Source organism: Asterias rubens, chromosome 16 (genome assembly GCF_902459465.1).
Source record: "Asterias rubens chromosome 16, eAstRub1.3, whole genome shotgun sequence".
NCBI classification, from domain to species: domain Eukaryota; kingdom Metazoa; phylum Echinodermata; class Asteroidea; order Forcipulatida; family Asteriidae; genus Asterias; species Asterias rubens.
In genome coordinates this window covers 8,098,642-8,119,772 of record NC_047077.1, presented here as the reverse complement: position 1 = coordinate 8,119,772, position 21,131 = coordinate 8,098,642, and the positions used below count along the sequence as shown (strand labels likewise).

General features: G+C 39.4%; 1 protein-coding gene across 1 annotated transcript in view; it reads right to left on the bottom strand.

Annotated features, from left to right (window-relative positions):
* Nucleotides 1–21,131, bottom strand: part of LOC117300698 (ADAM 17-like protease) — a 40,264-nt gene that overhangs the window by 13,142 nt on the left and 5,991 nt on the right. Inside the window, exons 3-16 of the mRNA XM_033784439.1 lie at nucleotides 19,350–19,483; nucleotides 18,065–18,153; nucleotides 15,026–15,105; nucleotides 13,718–13,812; nucleotides 12,045–12,169; nucleotides 11,772–11,858; nucleotides 10,828–10,920; nucleotides 9,870–10,005; nucleotides 6,831–6,935; nucleotides 5,958–6,088; nucleotides 4,803–4,872; nucleotides 4,099–4,405; nucleotides 3,685–3,758; nucleotides 1,969–2,099 (exon numbers count right to left, since the gene is read on the bottom strand). Coding sequence (XP_033640330.1) covers nucleotides 1,969–2,099; nucleotides 3,685–3,758; nucleotides 4,099–4,405; nucleotides 4,803–4,872; nucleotides 5,958–6,088; nucleotides 6,831–6,935; nucleotides 9,870–10,005; nucleotides 10,828–10,920; nucleotides 11,772–11,858; nucleotides 12,045–12,169; nucleotides 13,718–13,812; nucleotides 15,026–15,105; nucleotides 18,065–18,153; nucleotides 19,350–19,483 — 1,657 coding nt within the window. The remainder of the gene's footprint in view (nucleotides 1–1,968; nucleotides 2,100–3,684; nucleotides 3,759–4,098; nucleotides 4,406–4,802; nucleotides 4,873–5,957; nucleotides 6,089–6,830; nucleotides 6,936–9,869; nucleotides 10,006–10,827; nucleotides 10,921–11,771; nucleotides 11,859–12,044; nucleotides 12,170–13,717; nucleotides 13,813–15,025; nucleotides 15,106–18,064; nucleotides 18,154–19,349; nucleotides 19,484–21,131) is intronic.

Genomic DNA, 21,131 nt, shown 5'->3' with positions numbered 1-21,131 from the left:
TTATGTTGTAATTGCAACGTTACTCGCCAATAATCCTGAGCGGTTATGTTGTAATTGCAACGTTACTCGTCAATAATCCTGAGCGGTTATGTTGTAATTGCAACGTTACTTGCCAATAATCCTGAGCGGTTATGTTGTAATTGCAACGTTACTCGCCAATAATCCTGAGCGGTTATGTTGTAATTGCAACGTTACTCGCCAATAATCCTGAGCGGTTATGTTGTAATTGCAACGTTACTCGTCAATAATCCTGAGCGGTTATGTTGTAATTGCAACGTTACTCGCCAATAATCCTGAGCGGTTATGTTGTAATTGCAACGTTACTCGTCAATAATCCTGAGCGGTTATGTTGTAATTGCAACGTTACTCGCCAATAATCCTGAGCGGTTATGTTGTAATTGCAACGTTACTCGTCAATAATCCTGAGCGGTTATGTTGTAATTGCAACGTTACTCGTCAATAACCCTGAGCGGTTATGTTGTAATTGCAACGTTACTCGCCAATAATCCTGAGTGGTTATGTTGTAATTGCAATACATGTTCTGTCACCATTCTATATTTAAACTAGTAAAGGTATCCCAAACTTCAGGCCAATAATGCATATATAGTTTACAAGCGATAAAGCATGCCAAAGGCACCAACATTGCGTAGTTAAAAAAGTAAAGTCTGTCTTGAGCCAATAAGGCTATTCTGGCTGGAGTTTATATCCGGTTTTCTTGGCATTAAATGACTGAGAATATTTTTATTCCCCCTGGACAGGGTGTCAGTACATCGCACATTACTCCCCAGCTCTCACCAGAACCCACTTGTACTCCTGGGTGGAGAGAATCAATTATGATAAAGTGCTGCTCAAGGACATAATTGTTGCGACTGCCAGGATTCGAACCCTAATTCTGTAATTAAGAGCTTAAGTTCACCCCTAGACCGCTCGGCCACAATAACTCAAGATTACATTAATGTACCTGTATCTTGATTCAAAGAGATTAAACTAAAAACAGTGCTAATTCTCTACTTATAAACTATTTCTGTGACGTTACTCCATTGTTGAAAGTGTAGATTATTTTTTAAGAATCTACACTTAACTGTAGATACATTACGAATCTGCACTTAAGTGTACATGTAGATTCAGAACGCAATCTACAGTTCAGTGTAGATTCCTTACAAACTTTAGTAATAAATAGTGCAACTTGTACATTACTGTCTATCCAAACTGAAAGATAGCATGAAGTGCAACAAAACTTTGCTGAAATGTGTTATCTATCAGTTTACAAAAAAAAAATCCACTTTAGAAAAATATCTTGACTGTTAGATGAGCAAAGTGAGGTTTGTACTCAATAAGGTTGCATGCACTACAGTTTGCCTATAATTGGTAAAAAAAAGAACACAAAGTTGTAAACGAAACTAGACAAACTTACTAGTTTTGTTTCTATAGAGAAATCCAATTCATTGAAACTGTTACATAACCAATGGGGGAAACAGTATAAGTAACAGAACAGACTCCAAAGTGTAGATTCGTGAATGCAATGTACTCGCCTTCGGCTCATACTTTCTATTCATGAATCTACACTTTCTCGTTTATTCTCCTTAAAACCATTATACACTTTGGGAACAGAAATAAAAAAAAAGTTCACGGATTTACAAATAACTTACAGGGTTTACAGAAGGTAATGGTAAAAGACTTCTCTTGAAATATTATTCCATGAAATGCTTTACTTTTTGAGAAAACATTAAAACAATTATCAAATCTCGACAACGAGAATTACGGATTTATAGTAAACACGTCATGTCATGACACGGCGGAAACAAGGGTGGGTTTTCCGTTATTTTCTCCCGACTCCGATGACCGATTGAGCCTAAATTTTCACAGGTTTGTTATTTTATGTATAAGTTGTGATACATGAAATGTGGGCCTTGGACAATACTGTTTACCGAAAGTGTCCATTGGCTTTAACTGAATTTATAAACTCACCTTGATGCAGACTCCCTCAGAGCAGGGCCGACCATCAGCTTGAAGTAACTCTGTGTTTGTCGTTAAGTTGATTTGAGGGGCACAGAGAGTCTCTCCGGGTTTCTGACAACAGCGTTTGCAAGACTCCGCAACTAGTGGCAATAATAATAATAATAATAGAAAACCAATGAATTTTTATGAGTGCAATGGTGCCAGATTAAAAGACGGAATGTCTTTTCAATGAGGCGGAGCTGAAATAAATGGAAAATTCCATCTTTCAACGAATGAAAATATTCTCACTATTGCACGAATGAAAAACAAATTAAATGGACAAAACATGCATGGTGAATGATGCAAGACATAGCGTGCAATGGTACATTTATTTGCCATCACGTGACAGACAATACTCCAATCAAGTATCTGCTAGGGTGTTATATAAAAATAACGAGTACTTATAAAGCGCATTTCACAATGATTGTCTCAATGTGTTTTACATTAGTGCCCTGGTCATTGGGTCAATAACATCCCTGTAATCTTTCTCAGCTTCCTGGGGAGTGTACAACCCCGGGCTGCTGTGGAGCCCCAAAGGCTTTTGCATACACAATATTAACTTCTACCCTCACAGGTACCAATTTATACCCCTGGGTGAAGAGAAGTAATTATAGCAACCAATTTATACCCCTGGGTGAAGAGAAGTAATTATAGCAACCAATTTATACCCCTGGGTGAAGAGAAGTAATTATAGCAACCAATTTATACCCCTGGGTGAAGAGAAGCAATTATAGCAACCAATTTATACCCCTGGGTGAAGAGAAGTAATTATAGCAACCAATTTATACCCCTGGGTGAAGAGAAGTAATTATAGCAACCAATTTATACCCCTGGGTGAAGAGAAGTAATTATAGCAACCAATTTATACCCCTGGGTGAAGAGAAGTAATTATAGCAACCAATTTATACCCCTGGGTGAAGAGAAGTAATTATAGCAACCAATTTATACCCCTGGGTGAAGAGAAGTAATTATAGCAACCAATTTATACCCCTGGGTGAAGAGAAGTAATTATAGCAACTTGCTCAAGGATAGAAGTGTCACAACTGGGATTCAAACCCACACTCCGATGACTTAACCACCAGAACTTGGGTTCGATGCTCTTAACCACTTGGTCATGACACCCTATTGTTTGGTAGGAAATAAAACGAAAGAAACTATGCCTGCTCAGATTGAGAAAATTTTGAATCCTTCTCTTAAAAAACATTCCTTTGAAGGGAACCGTTTCTCAAAATGATATACATCATAACAGTAGATGTCAATAATTGTTGGAGTAATTACCAAAGGTGTACCCTCAGATTGTTTTATGGTTAAAAGGAACGTTACAGAAGTGGTAAGAAACAAAAATCGTGAAGATCACAGATTAACATACATGTAAAACGGTCTAATGATGATGATAGTAGAAAACAGCCCTTGAAATATTTCTGTCTGGAATGTCATAAATGATGAGAAATAGTCTAATTTCAAGTTTGGAGTTTATTGCTCAGTGAGCGTTTTATTCATCGATTTATTGGCATCGATGCAATGCACAATTTGTAATCAGTTTTTCACTATTCTCTCGTGACCCAGATGGCTGATTGATCTCGAACTTCAACAGGTTTGTCAGTTTATGATAAACACTTGACTGCCTGTGTGAGCATACAAACCATAGTTTCTAAAACCTACATAGTGTCTGGGTAATATACTTACGGCCTTGGCATATGCAGGAAATGTGGTTCTTCTTTTCACAGAATGGAATGCACTGGCCTTCTCGACACTCACCGCTACAAATTACACAAAGAAAAAAAGGGCAGCAAAATATCAATAATAATCAAAGTCTTATATAGCTCCGGTATCCGCCAATGCAAGGGCTCATTTTCTAGACATTCCTCAATTCGATAGTTGTCATGAAAAGTCGCGAGCGACACCATTGGATCACCAAACAGGTAGTCACAACCTTTTTTTTAGTAGTCGCGACTATTTTTTTAGCAGTCGTGGTGGCACGATTCACCGTGTAGTTGAGAAACGGTAGTCACGACTCGGCGAAGCAATCAATAGTCACAATTACATGTACGATTCTAGTCACACTAGTCGCCCAGGCCTACTGATGAGTATAAAACTTACCTATCAACACATTCTGCACCGTTGTTCTTGGGTAGCGAAGGGGGACAGTCAGGCCCAAACCCCGTACAGTGCGCACTCTGCTCACAATTCTTATCAATTTCCGCGGTTAGTCGACACAGCTTCTGGGGGCTTGCAAACTGACAATTCTCACAGCACGCCGAATTCTTGTCACTGCAGGTGGCACCAGCCTTCAGGCGGCAGAAGGGGTCACAACATTTATCCATGTTTTTGTTGCCAAGGTGACCGAGGTCGCACTCTTCACCTGGATCGACGCGGTAGTTACCACAGACTGAGTCACCTTTTGGTTCTATATGAAAATGAATAAATTATCATTTAGTATAATGATCATTTTGTGGCGTGTCGTGGCCGAGCGGTTAAGAGCATCCGACTTAAGCTCTGGTGTTTCTGATCAGCAGAGTGTGGGTTCGAACCCCAGTCGTGACACTTGTGTCCTTAAGCAAGATACTTAACCATGATGCTTCATCCTTTGGATGGGACGTACAGCTGTTGGTCCCATGTTTTGTGCAACGTATGTAAACATGTACAAGAACCCAGTGCCCTTACTGAAAAGAGATCGGGTTGGCCCTGGTGTTCCTGGTGTGATTGGGAGTATATTGCCCCACCGCACCTTATAAACCATCATGTGGTGCAATATAAAAGGAGTTAGTCTCATTATTAAAACAAGCCTTTGAATCTGTGTTTACCTTGGAAGCACCGTGGTGATTTAGCGCGTAGTACTGGCGCAATTAGGCGAAGGCTACACTTGGAAAACAGCTAAGAAAGATAAGAAAGAGACAAAACTCAGATAAAAATGAAAGCCAAGTAAGTCATGATGAGTTTACTGGTGCAGTAATTTATAAGCCTGCATGTAAATGTTCATGTTGAAACACCGTTTGGTAGTTTCATGTACCTACATACTAAAGTAATAAAGTTACAACCATTGGAAAAAACCTGCTATCATGCAATAGATAATGTACCCCCATCACACCAAACTCGTTCTCACTACGTTCTGAAAAGTGAAGCCGAATGGGCTTAAACTGTGTGCAAACGGAGTGGATATACATGTAGCCTTTCCAGTCTGTTTAGGAACTTCATGGATAGGCTTGGACCAGTTTGATCAGAATGATTCTCCAGTACTTTGAGACTACTCAAAATTTTCTGGTGACGATCCCGTCCTGGAGTTAATGGAGTAGCAACGTACAGTAATCGAGAAGGATGTATACTCTGAACAGAATTGCCGTACTTGGATCGCACCACAAACGAGCTAGACGTAGTGTGGTCGGGAGACACATGGATGTGTCGTGGCCTAGCGGTTAAGAGCACTGGATTAAGCTCTGGTGTCCGATCAGTAGAGGGTGGGTTCGAATCCCGGTTGTGACACTTGCTACATAAAGTAGGGAGGTAGTGCTTTCTACCAGCCAGGCTTCTGATTGATGATACCTAAGCATACATCCATATAGACTGTAAAGGGGGTAACCCAGCCCTTGGAGTAGGTGGCAACGGCCCCTGGAAGAACAAAAATTGTAGCCCAGACCTTGAAGTGGCCTTCAGGCAAATTGCATGAAAAAAATAATTAAAACAATAATAAAAGACATGTGCACACAGATCGGGTTCGTTTGTACAATAGCATGCTCATCCCATTTACAAACATACCCAACTCATAGCCAGAATTTAACTAACTAGGGTCACATTACACAAATTTCCAGCCAAAACCATACTTTCTAGCAAAATCAAACCTGTTTTTCAATTATCTTAGGGCGTGTTCGGACCTTTTGAGAACTAGTTTTTGTGGTACACTTGATTGTGTTTCCTGGTTTTTTTTATTTGCTAAGCATGAAATTGTTGCCATGAAGTCTTACTCTATTGTTAGGCTCTCTTCCACTGACTGAGGCAGGAAACATTAAGAAGTTGCCATGGCGCTTGTTGCCAGGGGAACACACGTCGCCTTCTTGCCCTGGGTCATGCTCACTGCCGAAGTTATGCCCAAGCTCTGAACAAAAATAAATACGAGATGGTACAGTTAGCAAACCCATCAACCTCAAACAAAACCCAAAAATGGATTTTTGAGGATTTGTGGCAGTGATGAACGGAAAAGTATACCTTTGTTTTATTTTTTTAACCTTTTATTTGTTTTAATCCAATCTATGAAAACTTGATTTCAAAAGGTGGTAGTGTTTTTGAGATGTCCCAGAAAAATCTGGAGCGGTTATATCTAAACAGAAAGAATAATCCATAGATTGAATACATAATCTGAGAAACGTCTCTCAGAGTAAAATTTGTTTCAATCCTTTTCTCTAAAACCATGTTCTTGAGAAAGGGAATTCTTCATATTGTTGGATTGAATTTACTTTCATATTGTTTATAACTTAGTATTAAATTCCCAAAATCATATTCAACATTCATGGTCATAAACTACGTAAAACTAAATTACATACAGCGTATGAAGTGGTCCATAACGCAGACGTATGCGAGTTGGCAGTCGCGTACATAAGCACGCATGGCGAATACAACATTTTTGCAGCCATGTGTGTTCTCTCAAAGTTAAAATCAGTCTGTAGTCACGCACCACATCAAACATGTCTGCGCCCAGGGAGGCTTCTACACGCAGAGCAAGTTAGGGCTCTAGTCAATATATATAGCTCTATGCTCACCATACAATGCCTTAAATTATATATACTGTCTTCTACATGGTTACTAGAAAATACAAAAGTTGATAGGGGTTCAAATCTCACCATGAGCTGTGACAAGGTCTGCTTCTTCAGTCAGAACATTACGCCCCCAGTTGACTGTAGTTGTAAGGCCGGTATTAAGGTACTGTTTACCACCTGTATGGTAAACTTGTATTCAAAAGAAAAACAACAAGGGAATAATTAGAAATTCCACAGGGCTTAAATTTTGGGGGAAAATCCTCAAGACCAAAGGGTTTGTTGCTCAAAATGTTTACTGGCACAGAATTGTTCAGGAACAAGACCAGTACGTCTTCTGAAGACCAGCAGAGTATACTGTACGAAACTTCGAGACCACACTGGCTCTACTCAGAGCATGGTTGTACATGTACCTGCAAGTTTACTATTTATTCATAGTTTCTTTCTATAGTATAATAAGACCAAAACAGTTCAACATGCATACGGTTTTTATTTAAACAAGCATGAAGACATACTGTATTAGAAAAGATTGAACTCGTGTGTCATGTGTAACTTGAGTCTGTGCAAGCCCAAAGTCCCAACCGTCACTATAAAGAGCCGACAATGGAAACATGTGAATCCTCCCAAAGTGTTCCGCGACATAGGCAGTCATTTAGCAAATCTAGAAGTTGATCACGACTGCTTGGATTCTTGTGTCAGCCAATATGAGAGTACAGTCAGTGACATCTTGGATAAATACGCACCTTGAAAAACGAGATAAGTCAAGGTCCGAACTGACGTCTCCTGGTTCAATGATGATATTCGTACAGCGAGAAAGATCTGTCGTCAACTGGAGCGGAAGTGGTGGAAAAATGGCAAATTGGCAATACAACGACAAGAATATCGCAACCAATGTAAAGTAGTTAGGAATTTGATCAACCAAGCAAAGATCATCCAATACTCATCTCAAGTACAAGAATCCTCAGAAGATCAAAAGAAGCTCTTCAAGATAATTGGTAAGTTGTTGCTTCCATCCACCTACAATGACCAGGACTTAGCAAAAGAGTTCCAGAAATTCTTTGTCACCAAGATTTCAGACATCCGCTCATCATTTTCATCAGTCCCTTACAACGTGCCGCAGACATTGCCACATCTTCAACCAGAGTGTAGACTATCTGTGTTTGATCCTGCCACTGTTGCTGAGATTCAAAGGGTTATTATGAAATCTCCTACAAAATCCTGTGAGCTGGATCCAGTATCAACATCCATGATAAAGCAAAACATTGATATATTTGTACCCTACTGTACATCACTAAGCTTGTAAACGAATCTATCAGTTCTGGTTGTTTCTCCGATAGCCTCAAAGTTTCCTACATCAGGCCGCTCATCAAGAAACCAAACCTGGACAAGGAGATATTCAAAAACTACAGACCGGTTGCAAACTTAAGATATCTTGGAAAAGTCATCGAACGAGTAGTGTCATCACGTATTTCTGATCACATTCATACTTTCAACCTGTCCGACGTGTTCCAGTCAGCATACAAGCCTTTTCATGGGACCGAGGCTGCACTAGTCCGTGTGAGCAACGATATTCTCTCTTCTATGGACAATGGTAACCTTACAGCACTAGTCCTGCTAGACTTGAGTGCTGCTTTTTACACTGTTGATCACAACATCCTTCTCTCTAGGCTCCAGAATCACCTTGGCATAGAGGACACGGCCCTAGCATGGTGCAAATCATATCTCTACAATAGAACTCAGCATGTTTGTATTGGCACTGCGATATCCGACCCTGTTGTTTTGAACTACTCTGTGCCACAGGGGTCGATCCTGGGCCCGCAGTGGTTTACGCTGTACACTTTACCGATTCGTGACATCATCCTCAAATTGAATCTGAATTACCATGTGTAAGCAGACGACACTCACCTATACATCACGTTTAAATCTTCTCAAGAAAACGCCAATGCATCTATTGCAAGACTTGAGAAATGCATCCAAGAGATTCGACGTTGGACACAACAAAACTTCCTGAAGTTAAATGATGATAAGACAGAGTTCCTTTTATTTGGGTCACGTCAACAGTTAACTAAGGTTTCAGTGCCATACATCTCCATCGGTGATGCTCGGATAGCTCCCTCGCTGAAAGCTCGGAACTTGGGGGTTATTTTTGATTCATCGATGACACTTCAGCCACACATCAACAACATTGTTCGTTTATCATCATATCACATCAGGAATATAGGTAAGATTCGCAAGTACTTGGACAAAAGTGCCACTGAAAAGGTCATTCACGCATTTGTTACTTCTCGTCTTGACAACGGCAATGCTCTTCTCTACAGTCTTCCTAACAACCAGATTTCCCGACTTCAACGGCTCCAAAAGACTGCTGCCCACATTGTGACACTGTCTAGAAAATCCTGTTCTATCACCCCCATTCTGAAACAACTACACTGGCTCCCTATCTCTCAACGAATCATCTTCAAGCTGATGCTCATTGTCCACAAAGCTCTAAATGGCAAGGCTCCCCACTATATTTCTGAACTGCTTCAAGTTTACACTCCATCAAGGAATCTTCGATCAAGTTCCATGCTTCTCCTCATTGAACCCAAGTCTCAACACTCATGGGGTAACAGGTCTTTTTCTTTAGCCGCGCCACGCATCTGGAACTCTCTACCTCTTAATCTTCGATCTTGTCTTTGTACCGCAAAATTCAAGTCTCTTCTCAAAACTTATCTTATGTTGCAGGTTTTCAATGACTAATTTTGTTGTGTCTGTTTTTCTTTGTGTTGTGTTTTGTTTTTGGTTTTACTGCGCCTTGAACACCCAGCAGGGTGGATATGTGCGCATTACAAGTCTTCTTATTATTATTATTATTATTTATTATTTATGGTATACATACTTATTCACTCTATAGAATTGAAAGATGTTCATCAGACTCAAAGCTAATATTTTAACATAAATTGTTCTTGTTTAAGATATTACACATTGAGGTTCACGCATCTAACCAGGATTGTTGTTTTTTCTTTTGGCTAGGGGGTGGTGAAAAAAAAAAAGTACACTTGCAAGTGAGCACCGAAACATTCAAAAGTGGTTGATAATAAATGATCAGATAGTAGGAGGGTTATTCGGGTCTGGGCCCAGACTTACTTGTAGTGCATATCCCACCCACAGCATTACTTCTTGGAGTACCAATGTAAGCCAGACCAAGTACACCGTTGTCAAAGTCTTGATAGGTGAATAGATGAGCCAGGCAGTACGCTCCATGATCCTCACGACTGTATGCCTGCCACCAAATAATCAGTAAGAGGATGAATATCTGATCGGAATCCTCAAATCTTTATGTCGAGTGCCAAGGTCACACATGTTGGATCTGTTTTATGTATAAACCTTATAGACCTTATCGCAAATACCAATGCGCAAGCGCAGACTGTTGAATGAGGTGCATTGTGGGATATATATGGATCAAATTTGGATACCAGCTAGACCACAATGCACCTAATTCCAAGCTTTACGCGCGCGCCCCGGTATTTGCGAAAAAGGTCTATGCACACGATGTCTTATCAGTAGGGCGCCCTCACCTGATTGTGTCGTCCTTGTACCTCTAAAGATGGCGGCTAAATGACCTCAATGCATAAGGTCTATGGTAATTAACTCTCTTAACCACAGCAAAAGCAGAGGGCACCATGCCAATAAGCCATTGAGATATGGTGAACCACAGCAAAAGCAGAGGGCACCATGCCAATAAGCCGTTGAGATATGGTGAACACATTCATACCACACTATTGGGCTTGGGTAAATTTTGTCTGTATACACCCGAACCAAACAGTACACTTCTTTAGTGTCTGCCATACTTCAAAAAGGCTGAAGGCCAAGTCACACTGCAGTGATAACGGAAACGATAACGATCACTTGCAAAGAGAACGCATTCTATTGGTTGAATTGCTCCACGCAAAATACGCACACACGCTCATTCAAACCAATCGAGGGCAAGCATTGCTAAAATTATTGTTTTCGTTCTTGTTATCTGTGCCTGTGTGACCGGGCCTTAATTGCTGTAGGTGTTGTGGGTTACTTTGAGGCATGGATGTGTGTTCTTGTTCTTTACCTCTAGAAGTTTCTGTACGTCCCATGCATTGTCCGGGTTGGTATTGCTGTTATAGTGACCAGGTTCAGGATTTGGCGAGTCATGCACTATGATCTGAAACACCAAACAAAACCAATATTAATTTAAAGGGATATTAATTTTGGTTTTACCCAAATACACTGATGTTTGTTAGCACTGTGTACTTTTCACGACCTTTGCAATTCTAGAGCAGATGTTTTACCAACTAGACCATCGAGATTGCCCGCTAGCTAAAGGTAGTTGAAATCCTACAATTTATAGCAGCAGGTACCGCAACGATAAGAGATGTTAAATTTGTATCCGAATAAAGAATATTCATTTTGGTTTTACCCATACACCTATGTGAAATAGCACTGTATACTCAGTATTTTCCCGAGTCCTGTGAACAAAAATCACAGGCATAATACTCGCGTGGGACTCAAACCCACGACCTTTGCAATTCTGGTGCAGATGTCTTACCAACTACACCACAGAGATTGCAGAGATTGCCTGGTAGCTAAGAGGCAGTTGGAATCCTATGTTGTAGCAGCGGGTACTGCAATCCAAAGTTGGGTTCCAATCCCACCCGAGTAATAAGCCTGTGAATCTTTTTCACAGAAATCGAGAAAGAACTGAGAAAAGTGTAAAGGATAAACCAATCTTTATCACTTAAAGACACTGGACACCTTTGGTAATTGTCAAAGACCAGTCTTCTCACTTGGTGTATCTCAAAATATGCACAAAATAACAAACCTGTGAAAATTTGAATTCAATTGGTCTTCGAAGTTGCGAGACAATAATGGAAGAAGTTGTGTGCTTAAATAGATAAAATGTATTCTTTATAAAAAAATATATAAAAACAGAGGGAGCCTCTGAAAGGAAGCTAGCGGGGCACTATTTAAAAAAAAATTAATTTGGCACTATCAAAAATTAATTCATGTACCAACCTCCTTAACTTCGAATCCGAAACCGTAAAAACCTGGCTCCCATTCCGTCTCTCTGTAGATAGGATCCACTCTGTCAATCAAACTCAACTTGAAAAACAAAACAAAAAGACATGAAAATGAAAATTTAAAGAGAAGGTATACATTTGGTAATTAGTCTTAAACCTCATGGCAAAAAACCTTATATTTGTGAATGCTGTGCCCAGAAAACAACTGATGACCGTGCACTTAAGCACTTCGATAAAACTGGGCCCTGGTCTTTTATGAAAGACTCACCAAGTAACTGATAGTCTGAGGTGTGTTGGCCTCACCCATCACCTGAAAGAAGCGATAATCGGCCGTCAGCAGCAAAGGGCAAGTATTATAGCGTGGTGGAGTTCGCTTCTTGCGATTTGATGTGTCTACAAAATAAAATCAAGACATTAAATAATAATATCAAGTAAGAGGTAAATCTTAAAATAATCTAAGGTTGAATGAACAAAGACAAATTGCAGAAGATACTATAAATAAATATTCATAAATACCTCAGACAGTTTCGCTATTCCTATTGGTTAAGAGTGCGTCACGTGGGTGTGTATAAACCTTTGTTTATGACTGGTAAAAAGTGTTAATAATTCATGGTCGTGACACGCGACCTTGCACCTGTTCCTATAAGAGTTTCTTCATTCCTATTGGTCGAGAGCAACGGCTGAAACAGTTGTGCCACATCACGCGATACGCGCATTGCACACAGCATTCCCTAGGGCGGTGGAGGGCTTTACCATGTCATAGCTGGAGGGGTGTGGTGTTGAAAGAAATCATTTAACAGTCATAATTTTTGCATTTATTTTAATTTTTGACCAAAAAGTGATGATGTTTTTGACCGAAAAGGTATTTATGAATGGGAATCAAAGTGTTTTGATTCGGTTTTCAACTAGTGGTTTAAACCCGCCGAGGCCTGGTTCGTTATAAATTACCTCGACTTCGTCTCGGTAAAATTATCAAGAACCAGGCCTCGTTGGGATTAAACCACTAGTTGAAAACCTCTTCACCACACATTGATTCCCTTAGTAAACTTGTGGGTAAAAGCATGTGTAAATCTCTTTCTCCTGAAGACGAGCAGAGTATACTGTTTGAAATATCAAGACTACACCGGCTCTTTTCAGAGCCAACACTCCTCCCAAAAGAGATTTACACATGGTTGTACCCGCAAATTTACTATTTATCCACACCATGCAAAGCTTCAATGTGCTTTTTGTAACACAAAACACAATGTCCACAGATTTACATTAAACTTACACCGTTTCAAAGAAAACAAATTTACATGCTAAAATAACTTTCGTCTCAAAATCACTGAGACGAAAATATTTTCATGACAGTGTTTTACTCATTTCTCAAAAACTCAACACCTCAGCAACGAATATTTCTGCTATCATTACCTTCAAACTGGGTAAGTTTAATGTAAATCTGTAGACATTGTGTTTTGTGTCCTACAAATAGTACCCAGAGCCTTAAAAGACAAATTAACTAGAAATGGATTTGAATTTGCGATGCAGCAGCAAGGGGTCAACTTAAGAGGATGTGACTTTAATTTCAAATATCAAGTATTAAACTACTTGGGAAACTAACTGCGTAAATTTTGGGTCGAACTCAGCATATGGTCCTACCTTTAAATCTTAGTTTACCGGCTCCAAGTCTTTTTGTCTAGCTGGGCTGAAGGAATGGAACAAGTTACCTAAACTCATCAGGGAATCATCTTCTACTGCCATTTAAAAAACAAAAACCTGAAAAGCTACTTTTTCAGTCAGCCTCGTCATTAATCCTTTCTTCTTTTGGTCATCTTTCTTTCTTTGTTTTGTTCTTGTTTTATTTATTGTTCAGCGCTTTGATCTGTGTTAAAGGCGCTATATAAATACATAGATATTATTCTTATTCTTATTTAATTTAGTAACGAAGAGACTTTTACTTACAGGAACTTGGTTTTGGTTGTGGTTCTATTTGTTCATGAGTCTTCTCATACGTGAGTCCCTCTGGCAAATGATGATCATAGGGGCAGAAAGAGGATCTAAAAAATAAAAACATACAAAACATTCTGCCAATTGGAAAGTATGTTTTATTTTGATTATTTCTGTTTTTATTTGTTCCAACCTGTCCGTCTGTTACGTCTTAATCTTTTTTCTCTGTTTTTCAAAGGAATCACAAAGAACAATATAAATGGTCTCCAGAAACTTCAGAATAAAGCAGCCAGACAGGTAATCATGACAACATTTCACTATTACTTCAGAAACTGCACTGGCTACCTATCACAAACAGAATTGACTTCTCACTTTGTCTACAAATGTCTTGCTCACCAGTCACCATCAGACTATCTGACATTCTACATCCATGTCCCATTGCGTTCCCTACGCTCTTCCTCAGAGAACCTCTTGGCCGAACATCACACCGTCTCTAGAGCTGGTGCACATGCATTTTTTGCTGCTGCTCCAAATGTATGGAACACATTACCAACAAATCTTCGCCATGCAATTACACTTGGACGATTTAAGAAACTACTTACATGTAAGACTCATTTATACCGAAATACTTGACTGTTTGATTTGACGATACATTAAAAAACTTTGAGTGTGGACTTTTTTTGTCACATCTTCTGTAGGCGCCTTGTAACCTTAGAAAAAAGGTGCCCGATAAAATTGCTGATACGTACGTACACGTATGTATGTATTGTATATGTATGTAACGACCTGAACATCAGACCTGGGTTCAATTTGATAGAGCAGAAAATATTGCTTAACAACTGTCTGCTAAGCAGAAATGAGCAGGATATCAGTCACAAATTTAACTTGTGACATGGCAGTTGGCCGATAACGTTATTCTGTTTTGCGTTAAAAGCACCTCTATGAAATTGGGGCCTTGGGGATGCTATGGTAATAATAATAACAAATTCTTATAGCGCATTTCACAAAAACCGTCTCAATGCGCTTTGCACTAGTGCCCTGGTCATTGCGTCAATAGGCCTAACAATCCTTAAATATTTCTCAGCTCCCTGGGGGGGGGGGGGGGGGGGGGGGTATACAGCCGGTGCTGTGAGTTACCGTGCTCCAAGCTAATCATTCACATAAACCATTTTATCCCTGGGTGGAGAGAAGCAATTGTAAGTGTCTTGCTCAAGGACACAAGTGTCACGACGGGGATTCGAACCCACACTCCAATGACTTAACCACCAGAACTCGAGTCTGATGCCCTTATCCGCTCGGCCACGACACCCCTATGGTACTCACGTTTCATTGCGTTTGACAGCAGAACTGCGGTATGCGATCATGTGATAGTCATGTGACCCCTTGACATGCCTCCAAGATGGCTGACAAAAGAATGACAAGGAATCATTATTATTATTATAATATTCAGTATTTTGTATACAGGGTAGCTCCAGCATTGTACAAAAAAATATTATCCATGGGTGCCTTGTCGAAAAAAAAGAAGGAATTCAACAGAAATTTAAGAGAAAAAAACATGAAAGAACAAATCCATGTAAAGCAACGACAGCAATCTTAACCACTTCTGAACCAAAGTGGAGGGAAAAAACCTGCAATCGCTCAGGCTCCACAAAAAGGAACCGTATTTGTGGGAAACACATTTTTTGCTTTTCTCAGTCCTTGCTTTAGGCACACACAACCCATTAATTTCTGCGTTTAGTATCAAATAAACTGGACAAATTATGATGTAGTAAATGCTTTTGACTTTGGGGAGATTTTTGTCATTTTCATTCAGGTCTTGTAAACAAACTCTGTGGTCTCATGTAAAGTTGAGCTACAAACTCTGAGGTCTCATGTAAAGTTGAGCTACAAACTCTGTGGTCTCATGTAAAGTTGAGCTACAAACTCTGTAGTCTCATGTAAAGTTGAGCTACAAACTCTGTGGTCTCATGTAAAGTTGAGCTACAAACTCTGAGGTCTCATGTAAAGTTGAGCTACAAACTCTGTGGTCTCATGTAAAGTTGAGCTACAAACTCTGTGGTCTCATGTAAAGTTGAGCTACAAACTCTATGGTCTCATGTAAAGTTGAGCTACAAACTATGTGGTCTCATGTAAAGTTGAGCTACAAACTCTGAGGTCTCATGTAAAGTTGAGCTACAAACTCTATGGTCTCATGTAAAGTTGAGCTACAAACTCTGTGGTCTCATGTAAAGTTGAGCTACAAACTCTGAGGTCTCATGTAAAGTTGAGCTACAAACTCTGTGGTCTCATGTAAAGTTGCGCTACAAACTCTGTGGTCTCATGTAAAGTTGAGCTACAAACTCTGTGGTCTCATGTAAAGTTGAGCTACAAACTCTGTGGTCTCATGTAAAGTTGAGCTACAAACTCTATGGTCTCATGTAAAGTTGAGCTACAAGCTCTGTGGTCTCATGTAAAGTTGAGCTACAAACTCTATGGTCTCATGTAAAGTTGAGCTACAAACTCTGAGGTCTCATGTAAAGTTGAGCTACAAACTCTGTGGTCTCATGTAAAGTTGAGCTACAAACTCTGTGGTCTCATGTAAAGTTGAGCTACAAACTCTGTGGTCTCATGTAAAGTTGAGCTACAAACTCTGTGGTCTCATGTAAAGTTGAGCTACAAACTCTGTGGTCTCATGTAAAGTTGAGCTACAAACTCTATGGTCTCATGTAAAGTTGAGCTACAAACTCTGTGGTCACATGTAAAGTTGAGCTACAAACTCTGTGGTCTCATGTAAAGTTGAGCTACAAACTCTGTGGCCTCATGTAAAGTTGAGCTACAAACTCTGTGGTCTCATGTAAAGTTGAGCTACAAACTCTGTGGTCTCATGTATAGTTGAGCTACAAACTCTGTGGTCTCATGTAAAGTTGAGCTACAAACTCTGTGGTCTCATGTAAAGTTGAGCTACAAACTCTGTGGTCTCATGTAAAGTTGAGCTACAAACTCTGTGGTCTCATGTAAAGTTGAGCTACAAACTCTGTGGTCTCATGTAAAGTTGAGCTACAAACTCTGTGGTCTCATGTAAAGTTGAGCTACAAACTCTGTGGTCTCATGTAAAGTTGAGCTACAAACTCTGTGGTCTCATGTAAAGTTGAGCTACAAACTCTGTGGTCTCATGTAAAGTTGAGCTACAAACTCTGTGGTCTCATGTAAAGTTGAGCTACAAACTCTGTGGTCTCATGTAAAGTTGAGCTACAAACTCTGTGGTCTCATGTAAAGTTGAGCTACAAACTCTGTGGTCTCATGTAAAGTTGAGCTACAAACTCTGTGGTCTCATGTAAAGTTGAGCTACAAACTATGTGGTCTCATGTAAAGTTGAGCTACAAACTCTGTGGTCTCATGTAAAGTTGAAAGAAAAACAAACAAAAACAAAGAACCAAAGAACCAAATAATAAAAACAGTTTGATTGTCCCCTTTCTTTCTTTGAGGTCTTTAAAAAAAAAAATAGATGTAAAATAATTTGCATCGGGGATAAAGAATATTAATTTTTTTTTTTTTACCCATACACCGATGTGTGTTAGCACTGTATACTCAGTACTTTCCCCGAGTCCTGTGAAAAAAATATCACAGGCATGTTACTCGGTGGGATTCGAACCCACGACCCTTGCAATTCTAGAGCAGTGTCTTACCAACTAGACTGCCGAGGTTGCCCGGCAGCTAGAGGCAGTTCGAATTCCTATGTTTTGGCAGCGGGTACCGCAACAATATAATAGATGTTAAATTTGCATCGGGGATAAAGAATATTAATTTTTTTTTTTTTTACCCATACACCGATGTGTGTTAGCACTGTATACTCAGTACTTTCCCGAGTCCTGTGAAAAAAATATCACAGGCATGTTACTCGGGTGGGATTCGAACCCACGACCCTTGCAATTCTAGAGCATTGTCTTACCAACTAGACTGCCGAGGTTGCCCGGCAGCTAGAGGCAGTTCGAATTCCTATGTTTTGGCAGCGGGTACCGCAACAATATAATAGATGTTAAATTTGCATCGGGGATAAAGAATATTAATTTTTTTTTCTTTACCAATACACCGATGTGTGTTAGCACTGCATACTCAGTACTTTCCCGAGTCCTGTGAAAAAATATCACAGGCATGTTACTCGGGTAACCCTGTTAGTTATTTGTAAATCTGTGAACTTTTAATTTTTGTTCTGTTCAGAAAGTGTCCAATGGCTTTAAACTGAAGAATTTAGCCTGTTAAAATGCTTGGCGGCCAACTTTAAAAGAAAAAAAAAACAAAACAAAAAGGCCCTCATCCTCTGCTTTTTGGAAAAACCCAGATGATCAACTATTTTTTTTTACATGGCTTTATTTATAGATTTACCTCAATGTTGTAGTGGTCCTGCTGTGCATAAATTTTAGCAGTTAGCAAACCATCTGCTACATGAGCTTTTACCACAGTGTGGGGTTCTCCTAAAATTGAAAAGAAAGGAGAATACAAATTTACGTTGACTGGAAAAAAAGTTTCATATGATTTCAGGCAGACTGTATCAACGTTAGAAATCGTTTAGGTAGCTGGTACCTACATACAATACAAAGCATAAAGTGAACACCAACCAAAGTATTTCCATTAATGGCGCTGTTATTTTTCAAAGCTTAGGCCTTTTCCAAGTTAGCGGCTATGGCTGTTGCTAAGGTTGTTGCTCAGGATGACTAGCTGTAGCCATAGCCGCCAATCCAGCCTGAACCCCATTACATACTTCCAGTGAATGCGAATGCGAAATTAAACAATGTTAAACAAAATTCCGGCAAAACTTTCGCAGCGAAAACAGAGCTGTAGTGTGACATCAAATTCACTTCGCGCGGAGCATTCGCAGGAAGTATGAACCTAGCTTCATAATGTAGACTATGTAAATCTTGAAAAAAAGTTAATACATTGTCGTGTGTAAAATATTAGGTGCCACACAATAAATGAACAGCCTAAATATTGGCAAAAGAAAAATTACGCAATGTGATGAATTTGTTACCTTTAACGTCTCAGTAAGACAAAAAATTATTTTAGCGTGTGCAACATTGCTCTGTGATTTTCCCTTTTTGGGATGAAAAACTTGACTATAGTACAATTAAGCTGAAACTTCTATCGTTCACAGTGAGTAGGGATTCAAGTCATGCCCAAAAAACTAGATCTACAAAAGGTATCAAAACACTTGAAGGAAGAACCCTCGGGTAGTATGCCTTTCAACACTGAACAAGCCAGTCAGACCACTGGAAGCAAATTGTGACTGGTCCTCGGGTGTTTTAAAGGCAGTCGGGGCACTATTGGTAATTACTTAAAATAATTATTAGCATAAAACCTTACTTGGTAACAAGTAATGAGGTTGATAACATAAAACATTGTGAGAAACGGCTCCCTCTGAAGTGCCATAGTTTTCGAGAAAGAAGTAATTTTTCAGACATGTTTGTTATTTTATGCATATTATGTTGAGATACACCAAGTGAGAAGACTGGTCTTTGACAGTTACCAATAGTGTGCAGTGTCTTTAACTGGCATTTGGCCAGCGGGCCGCTAATATAAGGGAGAACACTGGTTGACATTGAATCATCATCAGCCAACAGGAGGGTTTGTTGATTTGTTTAGCAGTTGAGGATTTGAGGAGCTTATTTATTACCTTCTAAATAGCCAGTATAGAAGCTATTTGTGTCAACATACTGCTCTCTCTTGTTGCCCTGGCCGTCAACGACGTACGCTTTGAAATCAGAGGAAAAGAGATCCGACCTTGGTGCTAGGTTCAGATCAAATCGCCTAGGAAACAACAAACAATATCATTTACATACAGACATTTCCTCCCGGCCACACTTCTTAAAATAAACTAGATCCAATAACCTCTGCCCACCACAGGAAATGTGAGACGAAATATGTTTTGTGACTTGTTTTGCTAATTTTTCAGGGGCTGCAGTTCCTCGGTGTATGGTATTTCGGGGGGAGGCTTTCTACTGTCATTGTCTTCGGGCCCTGTAGGTTTGTTGTGAATCTGTGGACATTTTGAAAAAGTACCTTGTGTTTATCGTTTGTGTTATTGCTTTTTACTTGCCATCTTTTGTTAAAACTTTTACTGCAATTTTAGAATGTTTAATGTATAGTATATATAATGTGTATTTTTTATGAGCTAGGTCTGGGAGAGCACATCTTTTTTTGATGACAGTTTTTGGACATTTGCCCTTCCCTGGACGGCCTGTGCTTGTTTTATTGTTTTGTTTTTTTTTGTCTGAAGAATTAAAATAAATAAAATAAATAAATGTCCTTTAATTGAGCCCTCACCTGAAGGTGTCCAGTGCCTTTAAGGCTAATCTTACTTTTCAAATGTGTGAATGTGTTACTTGACCAATAAATGTGATTTAAAAACTGGTTGCGATCATCAGAAAGGGCACTTCCATTAATCCATTGCAAAATCATAAAATGGGAAACTTTTGATGGGCACCAAGGCAATGACCAGGGGTAACAAAGGCCATGGCTTCCTTGTACTGCCAGGCTGGTTTGGGCTCATAACACTTCCTGAGGCAAGTAAAATGCACATTGCACGGTGAGTTACTTTTTAAACAGTTCTGTGAAAGGCCTGGGCCTGTTTAATTTTGAATGGAATTTCAATGAACAGTATCAAAATTGAAATAGCCCACGACACAAAGCAATTGCAGCAATTGCCACAGTGTCCACTGCAAGGTCCCAATCCAAAGTACATTTTTCTTATAGAAGAAGTACCCCTTACCAGAGGGAAGTTGCTATGCCCCTTCAAGAGTGAAGTTCAAGGCCTGGTTTAAAGTCATTGGACACTTTCGGTAAACAGTATTGTCCAAAGGCCCACACTTTGTGTATCACAACTTATATATAAAATAACAAACCTGTGAAAATTTAGGCTCAATCGGTCATCGAAGGGAGAAAATAACGGGAAAACCCACCCTTGTTTCCGCACGCTTCGCCGTGTCATGACAATGACATGTGTTTAAAATAAATCCGTAAGTCTCGATATCGAGAATTGATAATTGTTTTAATGTTTTTTTTTAAAGTAAAGCATTTCATGGAATAATATTTCAAGAGAAGTCTTTCACCATTACCTTCAGTAAACCCTGTAAGTTATTTGTTATCTGTTAACTTTTTTTCTGTTCCGAAAGTGTATAATGGCTTTATATAATGTACATTGTACAACAGACTGCTGAAAAAAAAGTTGACCTAAAATCTAACAGACTGCTTTTAAATAAAAGTTTGACCTCATTAAAAACGAAGAACAACAGTACACTAACAGCTTAAACCAAACTAAAAATAACTGAGTGTAGGAAGTGCCTCATTTTCCATTGACTCACTGTTGTTAAAGACCTGCATGTACGTCTAATACGTACATGTACATTCCCACATCCTATTTAAAGCAGACATGTTTTCCTCAGTGACTCATGTTTGC